The sequence below is a fragment of the Pipistrellus hanaki genome (genome assembly GCF_964339955.1).
Source record: "Pipistrellus hanaki genome assembly, chromosome: 13".
NCBI lineage: Eukaryota > Metazoa > Chordata > Mammalia > Chiroptera > Vespertilionidae > Pipistrellus > Pipistrellus hanaki.
In genome coordinates, this window is record NC_140515.1 from 31225586 (window position 1) to 31246782 (window position 21197).

General features: G+C 34.3%; 2 protein-coding genes across 2 annotated transcripts in view; both read right to left on the minus strand.

Annotated features, from left to right (window-relative positions):
* The window catches only part of CLSTN2 (calsyntenin 2), a 908802-nt gene that overhangs the window by 148869 nt on the left and 738736 nt on the right, over positions 1 to 21197 (minus strand). The gene's annotated exons all lie outside the window — the stretch shown is intronic.
* Positions 3864 to 21197, minus strand: part of SLC25A36 (solute carrier family 25 member 36) — a 39019-nt gene continuing 21685 nt past the window's right edge. Inside the window, exons 4-7 of the mRNA XM_084902482.1 lie at positions 21004 to 21104; positions 13398 to 13464; positions 10031 to 10320; positions 3864 to 7693 (exon numbers count right to left, since the gene is read on the minus strand). Coding sequence (XP_084758608.1) covers positions 7500 to 7693; positions 10031 to 10320; positions 13398 to 13464; positions 21004 to 21104 — 652 coding nt within the window. The 3' untranslated portion in view covers positions 3864 to 7499. The remainder of the gene's footprint in view (positions 7694 to 10030; positions 10321 to 13397; positions 13465 to 21003; positions 21105 to 21197) is intronic.

The window sequence follows — 21197 nt, forward strand, 5'->3', positions numbered from 1 at the left end:
GCTATAAAGCACAATCATTTCTTTATATCTAACATTGTTAAACATGTTAACTTTAATAATTTATCTATAGATTGGTAATCAATAGCGCAGTTTCCTCTTTCTAATCATTTTTGGCTAGGATTGTTAAGTACAATATTGAGTAAAAGTGGTAATGACACTTTTCTTGACTTGTTCCTGATTTTAAAAGAAATTTCACTTTTAAGTAGATGAATTTAAGGGCAATTTGCCCTCGTCATTAGGAGAAAGTTAGGGTTTCTGGTGCACAGTGAGGCCAGGGAGTAATAGGAAGGGGGACCCAGAAGATCCACTTGGGCGTCAATTTTGATGGTATCTGGACAAGTGATGCAAACTCCTGCAAAGGTTATGGTGACCAGAATGCAGACCCCTCAGAGATGAGAGTCTGAACCATGCTACCACGTGCCACTGAGACCAATAAAAGCATGACTTGGGAGCGAGGGCTCTCTATAATAGAACGGATAGCGGAACAGGAGAGGGATGAGTACTAGTTTCATCTCCCAAGAAGTGCTTGGGGCTGTGACCTCATAACCTTCCTCCTGAGATTTCCCCAGCAAGGGCAGCTCACTGGCATTCTGGAGCTGCAGGGCACTGGGTAGACTGTAATGAAAGGAGAATGCATCACACAGATGCCTGTTTCAAGGAATTTATTCACTCGATCTAAATTGTTGCATTTATTGGCATGCACTTTTCATATTTTTAAATTAGCCTTTCAGTATCTGTGGTACTTGTAGGCAGTCTTTGCTTATATTTTTGTAGAGACTGTTCAGTTCTTTGCTTTTTTAATGTATTTTATTATATATTCTGTAAAATATATTGTATTTTCTCCTAGTCTGTGGCTTTTTACTTTTAATGTCTTTTTACTTTTTAAAAATGTTTAGTGCATTAATCCTTGCCTACTCCAAGGTTGCAAAGATACTGTTTTCTTCTGCATTTGCAATTTTAATTTTTAACTTTATCAGTTTTTTGTGTGCTTGGTGAGATAATGGTTCATTTTTATCCCTATTGATGTCCACTTGCTCTAGCACACTTATTGGAGGTGAGAGAGCTAAAAAAACAAAAACAAATCCAAAACCAGCATATAATCTAGGAAGTGCAGATCATATAAGCTAGGCCACTCAAACAGTTCAGTAAGTCTATACAGTGGAGATCAATCTATTAAGACAGTTGTGAAAGCTAGGATTCAGAAGCAGCGATTGAAAACTGGCTATTTACCTTGACAATAAAAGACTCAGGAGATAAGGTGCTTCGGGAGAGTAGGAACTTAGAACAGAGGTTTGACACTAAATTTTGTTGGGCTGAATGTGATGAGTTCCTTTGAATGAGACTAGGTTTGGAATCCTGGGCCTACCAGCTGGTTTTAAATCTCAAATCAGTGTTGTCAAGTCCCAGAATAGAAAAAGATGTTATTTCTCCTGATGAGCTGCTACTTTTCTTTGCTTCAACAAGGAACGTTCGTCTCGTATCAGTCCTTCAAATTTCGTTTTTTTTTTTTTTTTTAGTCCTTCAAATTTCTATCGTCGCATCAGAACCTGGTTAAAATACTATTTTTATCTGGCTGGTGTGGCTCAGTGGTTGAACGCTGACCTATGAACCAGGTCACGGTTTGATTCCTGGTCACGGTTTGATTCCATGCCCCCAGTAGGGGGCATGCAGGTGGTGCCCATCGATGATTCTCATCATTTATGTCTCTCTCTCCGGCCCCCAAATCAATAAAAATACATTTTAAAAAGTACTGTCTTCTCCAGGCAACCATTCCAGATTTTCCTGAATTACTCACCACAACTCTTTCAGAGAACACAGGACATCCCTGAGGCTCAAAGGGAGACTTAAGAGCAGCTCACATAGAACAAACTGAACCTGATGTGAAGATGACTTTAAGCGCGCGGGAGGGGGGGGGGGGGGATCAGAGGTTCCTCAGTAGCACCAGGATAAAAGCTAAGTTCTGTATAGATCAACTTCAAAAACAGTTCATGCTATCCCAGTTTACATCCATATCTCCACTTCTCATTACTTCCCAATGTTTTATTCTGGGCAGATCCACAGTTCTTTCCTTTGAGTGAAAAGGTGGTTTTTTAAAAAAATCATCTCAATGTCATCCTAAGTGTTGATGAAAAACCTAGTATAAATATAACATTCAGAACATCCGATAAAGGCTCAGTTGTGACTAATATCCCTGTAAGTATCACTTGTCTATTCACCCAAAGTTAGACCAATATTTGGCATGTTCCTCAAAGATCTATAAAGGCTGTTGGGAGAGCCCATGAAATCACTGTATACACATAGCACTATATGAATTTAAATTACTGGACTGACTGTATAAAGGTAGCTCAGTGGTCTGTGCAATGCAAAAAATAAAGGAAATAATTTAACTACAATTGTCTGCTTAGTTAAGTTTTATCAGTTGTACAGAGATGTCACACCTGAACCTTAAGAAATCGTAAACTCACAGCTCCCGATATTCAGTAATGAACACATACGTACAATTTAAACTTGGGACACTTGAGCTGTTATACCAACCTCAACCATTATTTTGCCAATGTCTTCACTGTACCCAGTATTTCAGTCTTCAGTGGAAAGTACTGTTAAGGCCAAACAATTTCAGCTTTATGTAACTTTCAGAAATGAACATGACAAATTGGTCCAGGTTTCCTCACCTAGGAAACTGAGTGATGTTTCATGGTAGCTATGATTTGGGAAAACTTGGATAAAACATAAAGTGGGTAGATAGGTACCTACATAAAACATACCTGTGTCACTTGTATTTCAACCTATCACATGTAAATTCATTTTGTTATTCTAAACACATTTCCAGCTTTTTACTTTTAAATACCTTAGCTTTCCTAAAAGCAGGAACTAAAACAAACAAAAAAAAAGCTACTAATAAAAACACACACATTACATCCTAGGAAGGTATTAAACAAATAACAATCTTGCTTCAATTTCTCAGATGTTCTTTGCAAACTACATATTTAAAAAGTACAGGACTTAAAGATCAATACACCTGTGTAAAATGTGGAACAGAAATTTCTTACGGAACTATGAGTTTATTTCACCTTTTGATTTGCAGAGATTTCACCAGGCCTAGCAGATAGGAGCCTAACATACAACTTGAAAATGGCAATGCTAATCCTAAAGTATGATTATATCCTCACCATACCCTAGTATTAGGGTCTACACTAATAAAAAAGATACAAATTCGAGACACCCACCAGCCAATCAGGAGCATGCAAATTAGCCCAACAAAGATGGTGAGTTAATCTGCATACACAGGGGTGGGATGCTCGCATAGTTCCGCACTGCTCCTGCTGCTGTGGGCCTCTGGGTAGGGCGGGAAGGCGGGAAGGCGGAAAGGCGGCTCCCTCCCGGCTTGGGACTGGAACGAAGGCGGAAAGGTGGCTCTGGCCTGAGCGAAGGCAGTGGCTGCAGTCAGGGGAAGGCAGGCCCATTCTTGCATGAAGATGCGTGCATTGGGCCTCTAGTACATATATAAGGTGACCAGACGTCCTGCTTTTGTGCTTTTGGTGGGACAGTTCCGATTTTTAACAACTTGTCCCTTGCCCCGCGGCGTTTTAAAAAAGTCCTGACAAAAGCGGGACGTCTGGTCACCTTACATATATTAAAAAAACACCGGCCCCACCTTGTTTGGCTCAGTGGATAGAGTGTCAGCCTGCAGACTGAAGTGTCCAGGGTTTGATTCTGGCCAAGGGCACATGACCGGTTGCAGGCTCAATCCCAGTAGGGGGCATGCAGGAGGCAGCCAATCAGTTATTCTCTCTCATCACTGATATTCCTCTTTCTCTCCCTTCTTCTCTGAAATCAATAAAATAGTAAAGAAAAACATGATATTTTCATAAGCATATTTTAATTTTTTAACTTTCCACAATTCAAATAAAATTCAGCTAGTTAACAAACACAGAGGAAATGCACATAATTTACAGGCATGTACAGAATACAATAGCAATCCTCATATAAATGGTCAAAAGATATCAACTCCTGAAGTTAATTATTAGCTATGACTTTGAAAGGTCAAGATTTAATTGTTCACATATACAGGGGTACACATTCAAAATGTTTAACACAAAAACTGAGTGAAACTAGAATTTTCAGTTTCTAAAAAAGAGTAACATAAAAAGCAGTATATAACTTAATGAGAAATATAAGGGCATGACAGAGAAGAGATCTGAGTAGGCAGAAAGTTAGTACATTATGTCTTTATATAATTCCTTCCAATTTAAATCACTCAGAACTATCTGTTCTTAGGAATGTTGAAGTCATGATCAATATTAGAGGAAAAAGCTAAACTATTATATTTATCAGACCCAGAAGGGTCCCTATATATACTATTGTACTAACAGTCTGGGCAGAAGAGCATGTAAACAACCAAAGACAGGCATGAACCACACCAGGAGAGGAAAGGACAGATTGATTTCTAGCATTCAAATCCTTCAAGTTCAAATTAATATTTTTAGTGATTTAACACAAATATAAAAATACTGACATGTTTATGCTCCAATAAGGTTAAACCCTCATTGTTTTTAACCCAAACTCTGCTGGTCTTGATATACTAATGCTTTTCTACAATGGGCATTAGGTTTTAGGAGACAAAAGGCTGGATTAAATTATCTTATAATATTCTATTCTTGGTTTTGAAGTTACAAATCAATTACTTGTGGGCCCCATCCAGAAAGGCTGGTTCCACAGTTACATACATAATAAAAATTAAGATAAGACTTTGGTGATAGTTTTTCCCTGGATTTAAAAGCACTGTATAGGTTCCCACAATCACAGGGTTTGGTGATTATTAAATTTGGACTTTAAAATTAAGGGGACTGTTTTCTATGAGCCATAGGCACCAGAGTTCTTTCTGCTGCTCTATGAGAGTATGCTATTTCAGTATCTACTGCTTTAACCTGAAAAAGTTCAGTTTAATTTTCTCCAATAAAAATACATAGCCATCTGAAGAGTGCTGACTACCTCCATATTAGAAATAAAATGTTATCTGATAGAAAACAGATGAAAACAAAACACTTAAAAAAAAGTCCAACGCTTTAAGTATACGTTTTTCTTTTTAAACATTTACATCAATTAAAAACAAAAGCTACAAAGAAGTGTTTTAGAGGCAAATTTTATAAATAACTTGTAGTGTTTTTGTTTTTCAAATTATCTCTGCCATACATAAAGTAAGCTACAGCTGACTGTACTTTGGGGTAAAAAGAAAACAAACGACAGTGCTCCTTTCCAGTTGTTGCACAAAGAAACAAAGCCTAAGACTAAGACCTTTTCCTTCCGGTGCATACATAAAACTCACTTTTAAAAGCTATGCACTAAAGGTCAACGTAAATTTTACTTGCTAAATATAAACAGGAATAGAATACATGTTCATCCTTGAAGGACACTTGCTATGAATTTGCTACAACTAAATAATAAGATGTTCCTCAGCTGCTGGTTTCCATATCATTCTTAGCATTTATGGGGTACTGAGATCATTAAGCTAAGGGGAGTCTCTGTCCCACTTCAATACAACTAATGTTTACGAATCTTCACAAAGCAAATGGCACTACGTTAGGCAGGACGAGTGGCACCTGAAAAGGCAAACACTGTAGATGGAGACTTTCTTTACAGATTTAAGTTAGAAACCCATTTTTTTGTGGGTTGTTGTTGTTAGTTTTTTTTTTTTTTTTTGGCATGTTCCTCAATAAATATCAAAGCTGAAATTCACCATAAAAGTTAAGAATAATTCCAAAGGTGATGAAACTCAATTTTGCCTTTGGTCTCCAAATAGATTGGAATGTTTTCAATTCCAATCAAAGCACCTAAAAAACATCCAGTTATTGTTGTTTACAAGGAAGGTAAGAAGGGGGAGGAATTTAAGAGGGCACTGTGTTTCATTGGTGACAGCAGAGAAGCTTGCAATGACATGCTATAATTTTCGATGTTAGGTCACTACAGTGTACATAGAATGCTTAACCATTTACATTAAAGATTTCCAAACAACATACCAAGAGTCCAGAAAAAATGTTATGAACACTTTCTGCCTAATACATGACCAATATTTAAAAAAAAAATTTTTTTAACATGGGATTCTCTCCTTTTACTACCTCCCCCGCTGAAAGGCCACAAAGTGCATTCACAGAGTCGTTCTTAAGGTAAAGCCATTGCACAAATGTACAGTTCATGTGTATTGAAATGAGTACCACATTGGAGGTTAACTGTAGAAATTTTCATACAGCAACAACTGTAAGCTAAAGCCTCTTAATACATCTTCCTAAGGGTCATACATATAATACATGTAAAATATTAAAGGGTGCAGTCGAACTCAACAGCAAAATGTAAAAGCTATATCCTGTTAGCACACTTAATCTGAATTAACTTGAATCTTTCTGATTTACCATTCAAGAAACTAGGATAAATTTCTTTGCAAAAGCAGTTTGTCATTTACAAAATGATCCCATGCCAATTAGGATCACTCACCTGCTCAATCAGATAGCAGGCCCTTGGTATTTATGTCGCCTTAAAAACAAAACAAAACAAAAAACTTGAGGGGCAAAACTGAAAATTACCATTTTCTCTATGAAATAAATGTAATCTATATAGATCTGGAAAAAAAATCCAAAGGTTCAAATTCTTAATGTGAAAGCAAACTGAGAAAGACCCAGGAGTGGAAAATTTTTTCCATTTTAAGAAAACAATGCTTGTGGTAATTCAAGTTCAAAACCAGTAAATCACTGAAAAGACAACTGCATTCATTCAAGAGAGGATATGCTGAAATGGCCTAAAAATCAATATTTTTACTAGTTTATTTTGTCCCAATACCATTTGAGTTTGATACGTAAATTAACTAGTTGTGTCCACATTATGATAAACAGCAAGCATCTGCTGCAGCAGTAGGAACCAAAACATTTTAATGACAAAGATATCAAGATACTTAGGACAGTATTTCATTAGTTGTCAACTGATGCCAAATAATTAACTTTAAAGTACTGAGCCAGATCCTCTCAAGGACTAATGTGAAAGTGATAGTGAGAATCACACTATTCCTGTTATTTTATAAGAATTACACAGAAGCCAAAAGTTAGAAATTTATGACCGCCAATACTATCTTTGGATAGCTTATAGACTAGTATATAACTAGGGATGGCTTTGTTTAGAAGACTGGAAAAGTATTCATGGAATAAATACTATACTCTGCCACAAATAAACAAAATGCAGCTGTGTCCCATGGACATGGTAGAGAAAATGGCAATTTTGAGGAAGGAGTGCTTCTAAAGGCTTTTTCTTGAAGGCAGCCAGGTTTTATTCACATTACTGAAAAGGTCAAGTAATGTGATTATGATTATTTGAATTCCAACAACCAGACTTCCACTTAGACATAGTGACACATTCCCAAACCATTTTTCTTCTGTCCATCATGCTGGTTCCGATACTCCATGGTCCACTGTACTCTTTTGGTCTCCCTCTTTCTATCCGGCGGCCTGACATTGCTATCCATTGAGCAGGTAAACCACCAGTTCATAGGTGGCCATCATGATGGCTGTGTTGGGAATCTGCCTCACCAGATGTGTCGTTAGACCACGGTAAAGAGACCCGTAACCTTCCTCTTGAACAACCAAAGACAGTGTCTGAAAAAAAGATCTGTATTTTGTTCCCTCTTCACGTAGTCTTGTTCTTACAACTTCTGTTTAGGAAAAAAAATTAAGATCATTTTATTTAAACCTCAGTGATATCTTTACATCCTCTTAATACTGAACACATCCCATTTACTGTAAGTGTAAGCTTAGGATAAATAAGAAATTTTGATATGTAACTTACTGAAACTAGTCACATTATAACGCCACCAAACTTCTAAGATTGCTGGCTAAAGTCATGTGTACTTATAAAAATTTCATAGATTCCTGAATGGTGAAAGACAGAATGAAATAAAAGGATCCTTTGTATACTAGATATAGATAAAAGGGAGAATAAATGTGATCGGAAAAAGGTGAAGGAGCAGGAAAGGAAATGGAGGTGGTATCAAAGATGAAAGAAGCAGAAAAGTGGACAGCACCATGAGAAAATAGAATTACTAATCTGTCTACATGGTCTGCATGTACCAACAAAAATTGCATGTAGATAAGACTGAAAATGTTTAAAATACAAGCTGCTACCCAGCCAGTATGGCTCAGTGGTTGAATCAGGAGATTGCAATTCAATTCCTAGTCAAGGCACATGCCTGGGTTGTGGGCTTGATCCCCAGTAGGGAGCTTGCAGGAGGCAGCCCATTAATTATTATTTTCTCACCATTGATGTTCTATCTCTCACTTTCTCTCTGAAATCAATAAAATATATTAAAAAGAGAAATGAGGACTTTCCTCGGGAAACTGAGATAAATTCATAGTCCAACTTGGCTAGAGTTATTTTTATTCATAAATTACATTTTAAAGCATATACTCATTTTCTAGACCTGTTCATTTTTCCTAATACAGCTTTAACCACAGAGCCTTAGCTTTTATAGAGTGAATATACATGTTTTTTTTAAATATATTTTATTGATTTTTTACAGAGAGGAAGGGAGAGGGATAGAGAGTTAGAAACATTGATGAGAGAGAAACATCGACCAGCTGCCTCCTGCACACCCCCTACTGGGGATGTGCCCTCAACCAATGTACATGCCCTTGACTGGAATCGAACCTGGGACCTTTCAGTCCGCAGACCAATGCTCTACCCACTGAGCCAAACCGGTTTTGGCTATAGATGTTTATTAGTGTAACAAAAGTGAAGCAATTAACTCTGGCCAGGTAGCTTAGCTGGTTAGAGCATTATCCCCATATGCCAAGGTTGTGGGTTTAATCCCCGGTCAGGGCACATACAAGAATCAACCAATGAATGCATAAATAAGTGGAAAACAGATGGATGTTTCTCTCTCTAAAATTCAATAAATAAAATAAAATAAAATAAAAAAAACCCCACCAAAAACCTTTGCTCTGCAAAATAAATAAATAAATAAATAAATAATGACGCGCTTAAAAACCTGAACCAAAACAAACCTCAAAACACACCAAAATCAAAGACTACACTTAAAACAAAGTTACTAGAAAAACTCAGCATGTTGCAGACCAATTCTTAAGTTATTTCCTTAGCTAACATTGTAAAACTTAGAAATAAAAGAAACCACTCATATATACTTATTTGCCAACATGAAATAATGTAAAATAGCTTGATATTTGGGAATACAGACTTCAATTCAATTTTGGACTCTATGCCCTATCTGGTTTGGTTCAGTCAGCCTGTGGACTGAAGGATTCCACGTTTGACTACAGTCAAGGGCACATGCCCAGGTTGCAGGCTCGATCCCCAGTAGGGGGTATGCAGGAGGCAGCCAATCAATGATTCTCTCTCATATTGATGTATCTCTCTCTCTCTCACCTTCTCACCCTTCCCTGCCATCCTCTCCTCTCTGAAATTTTAAGTGTGTGTGTGTGTGTATATATATATATATATATATATATATATATATACACACACATATATTTATAAATTGGACTCCATCACAGAGTATACTAGGATAAGTTACATAATCTTAGCATTTTTTGTTTCCCTCTTAAAAATGAAGACAGTTATGGTTATGTTCTCGCATACCTAGACTTTGCAGGATTTTTATGTAAATTAGCAATAAAGTATATAATGTGTCTACAGCATGTATAAAGTATATATATAGCACTATATCCATGTTTAAAATTAAAAAAAAAAAATAATTTGCCCAAAGTCATCTGCTTGGAATCTGACTGACTCTGCTTTAAAATGTGTCCAGAGCTCCCGCTATATCATTCCATGCTATTATAGCATATTATCTATTAAAATTGCTTTGTATTACTTATACATATTTAATCCCATTATGATGAATGCTAAGAACTGTATTTTGTTACATGGAAGTTCAGTAAAATTCTAAATTCTCTAATAAGTGGGCTAATGGCTGGGGTGGGAGAATATTTCTGAATTAACAAAATATTACCCATAGAAACACATCTTCTCTTACCGTGTGGATATGCTATACTCGTGGCACAAGTTTTTGAGGTGGCAGCAGCCAGCATCATTCCCACAAAATCTTTTGCTTCTTTTACAAACTCTTCATCATTTTCCATCGTCGAAGCAATCTTATATTCCAGTAGTTTTTGCTTAATACTTTCATAAATAACAAAATGGATAACAGTCTCTGATATTCCAGCATATGAAGCAGACATGCCCCTATAAAATCCTCTCAGTCCATCAGTCTGGTACACTTTACGAACACATTCAAAAGCGCCCATTTGCTTTTCCCCACGGTTCCTGAAAAGCAAAATAAAAATCTTTTTAATGTAAGTAAAGTAGTATTGGTTTTTAAATAAAGCAAATAAAATATAGTAGAAACATGCCACTCTGATATAAAGAATAATTCCCTTATGAAGAAATGAAATCAGAATTTTAAAACATTCATTTTAGATTTTGTATTCTTTTATCCCAAATGTGTCACATTAGATGGGTAACGTGTGTAGTTTATTTGACTGACTGTGAAATATATTGCACTGAATTTTCAATTTCATGTCCTCACTGAAGTCTGTATTGTAGGGATAAGCAACAAAATCCTTTAGTTCAGCCGAAGCCGGTTTGGCTCAGTGGTAGAGCGTCGGTCTGCGGACTGAAAGGTCCCAGGTTCCATTCTGGTCAGGGGCATGTACATTGGTTGTGGGCACATCCCTGGTAGGGAGTGTGCAGGAGACAGCTGATCAATATTTCTCTCTCATTGACGTTTCTAGCTCTCTCTCTCCTTTCCTCTGTAAAAAAATCAATAAAATATATTTAAGAAAAAATCCTTTAGTTCAAATATACTGTGACTGAAGCTCAAGATAAAAACAAACAAAAAATACATCATATTAAATCCAGTGCTAAGTTTTCTTTTGCATTTAATAACATAAAAAATGACTGAGACACCAATGATGACAGTATATCACAAAAGCCCGATTAATCTAATTTCTGTGCACTTGAGGGATTCCTCCAGCCCCACCCAGTTCTTCTCAGAAAGTGACGGGGTGAATTTAAGACTAACTTACTATGACCCTGTAAAGGCCATGGCCATACCTTTCATTTCAGCATCCTAGTGAGTAGTGAACAAGGATCTGTACAGTTACCAAGTATTTATCGAACACTGGGCCCAAGAAAATGTTCTTAGTGCTGCTTTTTACGGGCACAGCATCTATTCTTACAAGTATAGAATTTTGAGTCTGTAAAAATATTTATAGCCTCACATAATGATTCCTCCAATAGAACCCCACTTATAAGAAAAGGGTTTAAATGTTACCCACAGGGAAAGAAATAGAAGATTTACCTCTTTATAAATTATAAATAACCTGTTTCTGACATAAAATAAAAGCCATAATGAAGACACCTACCTCATAATCTACAAATTCTTCCCATTTTATCAACCAAGGCCTGTCTTCACGAATGACACTGAATAAATACTTAGCTGAATAACTCAAGCAACCATCTGGAATGAGTTTCTGCCATCAGATCCTTGCTTATAAAGTTGAAAATGCTAAAAGTCCCGAAGGGTAACATGCAAACAAATACTCAGCTCTGTTCTTGATTGCAGTGTTATAAATTAGCATATTTAAATCAGTTTCATGATTATCTCAACCTCGTCCCATTCCTCACTCCTAAGCCTAAGAAGATATGTTAACTTGTGTTACAACTATAAGTGAAAGAATAATATTAAAGAATTTTAATCCATGCTTTTCCTGGATCCCCTATAAATCCATCCTATAACATACTGAAGAATACAACTAGTTTATAACAGTACAAAATAGGCTGGCATCTCACACTTTGTCTAACCTTTGGTTTTTCTTATCCATCATTAGTATCTTTCAGATGTTTGGCTTTAAGAAATACACTTTTGCCAAAACCGGTTAGGCCCAGTGGATAGAGCATCAGCCTGCAGACTGAAAGATCCCAGGTTTGATTCTGGTCAAGGGCATGTACCTTGGTTGCGGGCACATCCTCAGGAGGGGGTGTGCAAGAGGCAGCTGATCGAGATTCTCTCTCATCGATGTTTCTATCTCTCTATCCCTCTCTCTTCCTCTCTTAAAAAATCAATAAAATATATTTTAAAAAAAAGGAAATACACTTTTGAGTTATAAGATTTCATTAAAAAGTATTCCAGATGATGCCGGGACCGGATTGGCTCAATGGATAGAGCGTCGGCTTGGGGACTGAAAGGTCCCGGGTTCGATTCCGGTCAAGGGCATGTACCTTGGCTGCGGGCATATCCCCAGTAGGGGGTGTGCAAGAGGCAGCTGATCGATGACTCTCTCATCGATGTTTCTGACTCTCTATCTCTCTCCCTTCCTCTCTGTACAAAATCAATAAAATATATTAAAAAAAAAAAAAAAAAAGTATTCCAGATGAAAGAATTAGACATTTCTTTTCAAATCTTCAAACATTACGCAGTTCAGTAAGACAGAATATGAAAAATAGATCTTTAATCAATTGTAATTATTAATCATTTCTTATATCAGTTTTATTTATAGTCTATAAGATATAACACTACTTGCCTAGAATATAGCAGTCTACTCTAGACTGAAAGGCTAAGTTGGTTTCAAAATTATTACCATTATTATTATACACCAGATGGGATCATGTCTCTACAGTATCAGCTTCTCCCCATCCTCTGTTCTAAAGGCCAACAGAAACTGAGATGGCAAGACTAAGCTGCTTTGCTTCTGGCCTTTTCTCAGATCCCAGAACATGCCAACGGCCCTAAACTTAGAACCTGTAAGGTTTGCACTGATTGTTGCCTCTGCTTAAATTGGGCTCAAAAATCCATTCCTGACTATTCCATCAAAGTTGGTCACCGCTGTTTCCTGGTATATCTAGAACCTATCAGTGCCCGCTCAATATAGATTTGCCGAATGAATGAATCTTGTTACGTACCATAAAATTGTCAGTGGTAACAGATGAAGTCTATGAATAAAGGAGAGCAAAATCCCAAGCCCGGACTTTCTGTATATAAGGTTACTGAATTTGAGCAATGATCCTCAAAGATGTAGTCTAAATCGGTTGATCATGTTAATTATTTAGCTGTTGAGAGATCGATTATAACCTCCCATAACTACTTGGGCTAGGTTAATATATCCTTCTTTCTTTCTTCTTCTTTTATTTAAAAACACAAGTCTCATACTGCCAACTACTATATTGCTTTTGCTTCTGATGGTAGACCCACTTGGGGTCCAATTAACATCACGAATCACTATGTTCAAAACAAAAGAATTCAGCAGCAAAAAAGGGGACTCTGAAATCTCACTGATATAAATTTATAGAAAAACATTAATTGAAACCAAGTTTAATAATTTTGTTTTAATTAAATAACATACCTTGCATCAAGCTGTAACCGAGTCTTTACAAGCCAAATGGGGTTGGTTGCAGTGATTGCGGTAAAACCTAAACAAACATGTTTAAAATGAACTCTGGTAAAAATGAATACACTATTATTCTAAGGTTTTAAAAATTATATAAATCTATATTAAAGAAAATGCAAATAAATATTTAAATTAACTGACATATGCTTTTATTTATAAATCCATACAAACATGAACATTTGTACTTTATTTCCAAACTACATTTTCAAATTCTGACCATAATAACTAAAACATAATGTTTTAAGAGCAAAATCTGACTACCGTATATATAAATTTCTCTCCCAAAATATTCAGAATATCCTCTGGAATGGCCTCTACTCTCTCACTGAATTCAGAAACCCATTTCTATAGACAAATATATAAAGAGTTTGTGTGTTCTCGGGCTTTTTGGCATGCAAATACTACAATCACTAAACGTGGGGCCCAATGAACATCACAAACCACTTTGTCCAAACGGACTCAGCATTTACTAATATTTAATCTTGAGCTGACTGTGTAACAGAAAAGGCTGTTGTTTGGCCTTATGAATGCTTTACATAAACATATGCTTAATACAGTTAAAATAATGGTATCAAAGAGGAAAGGTGTCTGTTAGGATTAATAGGACAGATCTATTTTTCATCCACTTAAACACATACAAAAACTCAAAGGTTCAAAAAGTTACAAATGGAAACTTCCCTCTCACTTTTACGGACACTAAAGAGAGAAACTCGGGGTAGAGGCACCTCTAGTTTACTTTTAAAACTGAATTAATACTTTCTATTGAATACTAGCAGGTCAAGCATATTATTTTTAGAAAGGTGGACTATAACCAACACATTTAATATGAGTAAAGTACTTTTGGAAACCAAAATGCTGTGGTGTATATTAGGGATAAATGCAAAATAATTTTACTAAATTGTATACAAACTGGAATTCAGTTACACAGGTTCTTTTCCCTTTCTATAATATTAGATAATTAGCTAACTCAAATTTTACTCCCTTAATCCACTGCTTTGATACTGCAGAAATAGCCAAATGTTTCACAAAGGGGTGCTCAAATCAAATCTATCAAACAAGTAAATGAAATAAAAGTTTTATATAACTCCTTTAAGAATCTTGTAATGGTTAAATAGTCTCCTTCTTTCTAAGTACTTTTAAATACTACATACTTATGTATAAAATTAAAACGGGACCAATAATTTGATAAGCATTAGTCAGTACTAAATCATAAAAATTTAAATTGTTGGATAGGTTGCCAGGACTAAGATTCTTTCCACACTTATATTCTAGCAACAGGAAGGAGATGAAAAATATGAAACTGTCAGGTCAGTTTAAATATTTTGTTTTGAAAAGATCTCTTGCATGACCTAGTCTGAGAATGAAGTTTTATAGTATACATATTTTTTCTTCTCTTAAACCTCATTTTTCTAAGTGAAAGTCAAACTAAAGATACTCAAATTTTTCTTTCAAGCTAATATGAACCAGACATCAGTATTCTGGTCATATCCTTAATTTATTAATTCTTTATTTTTAAACTTAAATATTTGTATTAGCCAAATGAATGTACGTACAGCAATATTAGGGGTTTATTAGTAAAAAACAAACAAACAATGACTACTAATCAAATCAACAAAATAATCTACATTACACATAATGGTTTTTATTAATTATTCTGTGAAAATTTAAAAAGGCCAAAATAGGGAATTCTTATATTAAACTAAATAAAACAAAAAACAAAACAAACAAACAAACAAACAAACAAAACAACCCCAGCCTGTCTAGGTAAAAATCTCATTCAACTTATTACACTTTATTTGAAAAGAAGATAAGCATCAAAGTATTTTTAAAAGTAATTATGTTCTACTTCTAAAAATAGAAACTTAGTACCCAAAGCTTAATACTCTTCCAAGTCACAAAATTCCTCAGAGGCAGAAAAACCTCTAGATATGTAAACTTTAAAATGTTACAGTAAACATTTATATTATAAAAAATGAAATTTCAAAATACTCATGTTATAATTTGAATTATTCTCTGTATATATTAAACAAAGACAGAAAGCAAACAACAGGTATTTCTCACTTAACTAAAATTCATTTCCAGACACAAATTAATTTATGGAACAGAAAACATCAAAATTCAGGTGAGAGAATGTTGTCATCTAATCCCTATATAACTGCTATTAGCAGTAACCTGTGCTTACTATAGAGTTTTAACACTTAAGGACACTAGCCTAACTGCCAGCAAACCATTAGGTTAAAGAATTTAGTAGACATATCCACAGCTTTTTGGCTAATGATCTTCTCTTACAAAAGATACTCCAAAAAATCAAGTAGATATTATTAGGGTAATTAAATCTAGAAAAGTATAATCTATTAATTCAAAAAGTGAAGTAAGTGGGAAGAAACAAAAATGTATCACTAATTTAGAATTATATATGGTAAGGCAATTTTAAGTGGACAAACAGCCAAAACTAAACATATCTGCTTATTTTTTCTAAGAAAACATACACAATGATACTGGGAATGGTGCCCTGAAATTTCCAAATACTTTTTATTTTGGCATTTAAATTTTGTGACATTTTGTTAATATGCTAATCCATAGTAATATTCTGAGAACCCTGTTAAATATTAAAACTGACTTAGAGGTCTATGAATAAGCTATTTGTAGGTTAAGAATTAATGTTGCTCCACAGTCAGTTAAAGCAAAGTGGCAATAACACTGGCCATACTGTTAGTAGTGTGGTTAGTGTTTTATTAGGAAGTTTTGAAAAACTTTTAAAATACAATTTTAAGTTTTGCTTCATCTAAGACTCCACTTGATAACATAAACCCAGCAATTTTCAACCTTTTTTCATCTCATGGCACACATAAACTACTAAAAATCTGCAGCACACACACACACACACACACACACACACACACACACAAAGATATTTTTGACTCATTCACAGCAAATATCTATTGTTTTGTTGGCTCTTATAGTTTTCTTTTTTTTAATTTGCCAATATAAAGGAAAAGAGGTCTATGCTTCTGACTATTTAGTCATGTTTTAAAATTCTTGCAGCATAGTGGTTGAAAATCGCTGATATAAATCAATTAAAAACCAGGTTAACAGAAATCCCATTTATAGTAAACTTGCTGAAAATGTCTATTTCATTAAGTGAGTGATACCTGTAATATTGCACTTTTAATATTTTTTATTTCAATTAACTTCTTTAGTAACAAAGCCCACCCTAACTTTCTAAGAGAAAAATATTAATACTACTAAAAGAAAATTAAAATAAAAACAGCTAAGATCCTATATATTCTTATCGTCCATTTATTTGGAAAGTAATGGTAGGTATTAAGATCAATGTTTTTTGTGAGAGTAGGAAAAAAGCCAAGTATCAACAGACAAGAGAATAGAAAGCACTGTATTAGACATTTAAAATAGGTTATGCTCTGCAAACAATTATTTTTTCTAGAGGTTGTAGGATGCTATGATACCACTTATAACTAGTATGTATATCTTAAATAGTGTTATCCAATTCTTTAGTGGTCAAAACAATTATGGCCAACCTGAGGACCCCAGGCTTTTACTACATGATGATTGAAAAGTTACCCCATTTGTCCTTCTAGAAGGAATATTATAAAGGGATCGGAATTAAAGCTTTATAAAATATTCAGATAATGCACACACAAATTCCGGAAATACAAGTTCATTTCCCGCCTTCTATTAATTCCACAGCTATTATAAATTCCCAGGGAGTATTTCTTATAACTAGAGGCTGCAAGAGATGCTCAGATCAGTACTCACGAGGTTTAAGTTAGTCCATATTTCTACAGGAAGTGACCTGCGGATGGGGAGCATGAGATGACACGATCTCACTCTTTTCTCGGGAGAAATGTACAGTAAATGCCTAAAATAGACACAGGCTTTTCTGTATCATAACAACAAGCAGTGACCTCATCAGAAACATGTGTACAAAATGAATCCCATTGGAAGGATTTGAGAAATATTTACGGTGAGATCTAACTTCTTGAAAATTTTAAGCTAAAAAAAAAAAGAAAGGAAGGAATACCAGGCCATAAATTTTTTTTTTTAATGTTCCGAGTACTGAAAATTTTGCCATCTGCAGCAATTTCAGAGTCCAAATACTTACCTAAAAGAAGAACAATTATGCCTTAAAGAAAAAAATGCTAACCTTGTCAAAGGGAAATCTAATAAAATATTTGGAGAGGATAATCATATCCATTTTCCTGCCATTATCATCTACCATGATCCAAGTTGAAATCACAATAATCAGCTCACTTAGTCAATCTTAAAAGAAAAAAAATCACCTAGAATATTCAAGGAACTTAATTTTTAATTATAATTTTTAAATGAAATACAGTATAGCATATGCTGCTACAGTAGTACCTTTCACCTTTTGCACTATGGCCAGTAATATTGACATCCATTTTTATGGAATATTTTGGGTTATTTTGTATTTAATTTCTTGTGTTCTACAAAACAAAAAAACAGGAAGAATGTTTACAGACAAACACACTAAGCACCTGTCCATCCATCAATCTGGCTGAATGAACTGCCATGGACAAATATATGCAAGACATAATTTCTATTTAAATTTTTACTCAAAAACTTAACCTTTGATAGTAAACTTTGAGTCAAACAGAAAAATGTCTTGAAAAATAAAAGTAAATGCTATAAGCAAATCTAGTAAATGTTAAACAATTACATGTATTTTAAAAACTGAGTGATAACTTTGTGAATATATAATCCAATAAAAGTTGGAAATCATTTTCTTTAAATCTGTAATGCTGTATATAAAAGTATATTCTAGATTAAAAAATTTAAAAATTGGGAATTACTATAAAAAAACTTAATTCTAATTTTTTTTAAATACACAGCTGTGTGTAGGTATATACAGAGGGATATGCAAGTTCATTTAAGTAAAAATATACAAATATCCTCAATAGCTAAGTTTCATTTAGTCTGACAAAAGTCATATGTAGGAAGGAAAAAAAAAAAAGAGGAGGTAAAGGACAAAAAAATCAACATTACTTAATTTGACTAAATAGCCTTACCAAAAAAAAATAAAAAAAAAATAAAAATCAGTGTATGGACATTTAGAGCTCAATTTAGAGGTTTACAATTCTTTTGTATTCCCTTGAAATACTACAACAAATGAAAATAAGATTCACTTCAAAATGCCCTTTTTGCTAAAAGGATTTAGTAACTATAGTTCATATGGATAAAATGCAAATGATTTGAGGACTTGAAATAAAAATTATGTACAAAGTACAGTATTACTAAATCCTTAATGTGTGAGTTACTTTATGTGGTACAATATAGCAGGCAATATCATTAATGGACTTCTTTTAGTGTGTTTTTTGATATTAAAGTGACAAGGTTAGCATTTTTTTTTTAATAGCCAATTAGAAAACAATTTTCACATGACTGCCTCTAAGCACTCTGCACCCCCAATTCATATCTATAAGGCCTCTAAAAATGATCCTGAAGAAAAACCAGAGCAGTCTGGTCTAGATTATTTCAAGAACGAAGGGGGCAAAAGGATACCTTAATGAGTCTGCATGGGACCATTCCGTTTCACCAACCATGTAGTTATATATATAACAACCGAAAAGCTAAATGCTAATGCTTGTAAACAATGCAAGATAGTTCTGCAAGCACAATCTTAGAAAAAAAAATGTAACTGCAAACAAATGGAAGTATTTTCAAATTACACAAGTGTATAGTGTAATAATCTCTAAACAGTATAAGACTATCAATATCCAAAATTCAAGGAATTCAAGTTGAGAAATAGTATCAATGTTTAAAATAAAAACAAAGTTAATACTTGTATATATCTGGGAGGAAAAAAAATCAAAAAACAATTCCACTGAAATTCTTTGCAGTGTGAATCAAATATAATAAATTCTGATAAGAAACTCTAATGGGGGAAAAAAAAAGTTCCAGTGGGAATCAGAAAATTCTGAAACTGAATTTGCAATCTCACTATCTACCAACTTTCCTCCACTTAAAATGAATGCTGATTTACTTTCTTGGTTTTAATTATTTCAAAAATAAAGATTAACATTTCTTTAAAATTTTCTGGGGTTAAAAACAAAAATGTTTAAACACTAGTAACCCAGAATATATTCTAAAGATCCTATACTTTGTAATTAGCTACTAACTTTTACCTTATACCTGCTGAATGTGCAGAGGAAAAATCATATCTATTCATATTCAGCATCTATAAAAAGTACACTAAAAAATATCATTTTAAGTAGGTGACCTCTATGATACTGAAGAACTACTTCTCAAGATGCAAATCTATGCAGGACAACCTCCTTACTCTAAGAATAAGGTGACGGAGGTTCACATCAATTACCTAACTTGCCCAAGAGCTCTCCACATTGGTAAATAAAGAGTATGTTGCCTTGATCTTTAAAGTTTTATCTTCCAGCTTTAAAATGTCAATGAGTTAATCAACAATTACTAACTATAAAAAGCCCTGAAAATATTTTGTAAGAAAATATAATGTTACATTATATGGCAATCGATCTTTCAGAAATTAGCATTTCAAACTTACACTTAGTTCGTTAAGTATGTGGTTCAAATTGATCCAATTTATTTCTAAACAGAAAATGGTTAACAGTTTAAGGCACTCATTGTTAAGCACATAACTGACAATTAATTGATCAACAAGTGAAGAAAGTACATATAATTTGCTTTATAAAGTCTAACATAATTTAGAAATGAGAGACATGGTTCAATATGCAACAAACCTCAAAAAACTGTAGAGATTTTTCTAATGAGAGCCAAAGGTCATGGCTTTAATATGCATAGCAAAAAAATGATTCCAGAGCCAGACTGGCCAAACCAATCTACCAGTTTAGTGTATCTTTAAGGCAGGGCAGAGAGAAGCCCAGGACTGGTTGTTTTAATTCCGAATCATACATACTCAATGATGACAGAAGAATTCCTGAAAACATTTCTATAGCAAGCACATACATAACCAGTGCCTAGATTTCAAGTGCCATCCAGTGTGATTTATGTGAAATGCTAAACATATTTTTCAATATACATACATTACAGTAACTCTTGAGTTATCAGTAATACATCACTCACAAAAATGTCAGCATTTGAGCACAGGACAAAATGAATACTTTACCAAGAACTGCCGGCACATTTCAGACAGAAGCCAAAACATGCAGCAGAAAGGAAAAGGCACTAACAGAAATCGAGGAGAGAAGAATAAATTACAGCTCCATAACTTACTGATACTGTAATTATGATTGGATTCTTACAACGGTTAAAACTGATCAGTTAAATATTCAGTAAACTACACAAGACAATGTAAATAGTCTATTACCTGTGTGCTATCACAAATTCCTAACTACAAAATGCCAAATGACAACAGCTCTTACATATACGGCCTGGTCAAATTTATTATATACTAATAAATGCAAAAATCATGTTTATGGATGCTAATCAATTAGAAGCACATTGTCTTAACTTTATAAATTTATCATAATTCAATATATTAAGTGTCTAAGTTTCAGAAATTTTTTTTTTTAATATTATATAGTCATACCTGCCATTGCAGCTGAAATCATGTGTACCTGGGTAGAATCAGGATCAAATACACCATTCAATTTTTCCTTGCAGTTTGAATAAGCAGCGAAATATATTGCTCTAAAATAAAGATTTAAATTTTATCAATAGGCATATTGCTTAATTCATAAGTCTTAAATGACATGAAGAAGACATGTGCCCAGACCGATGAGT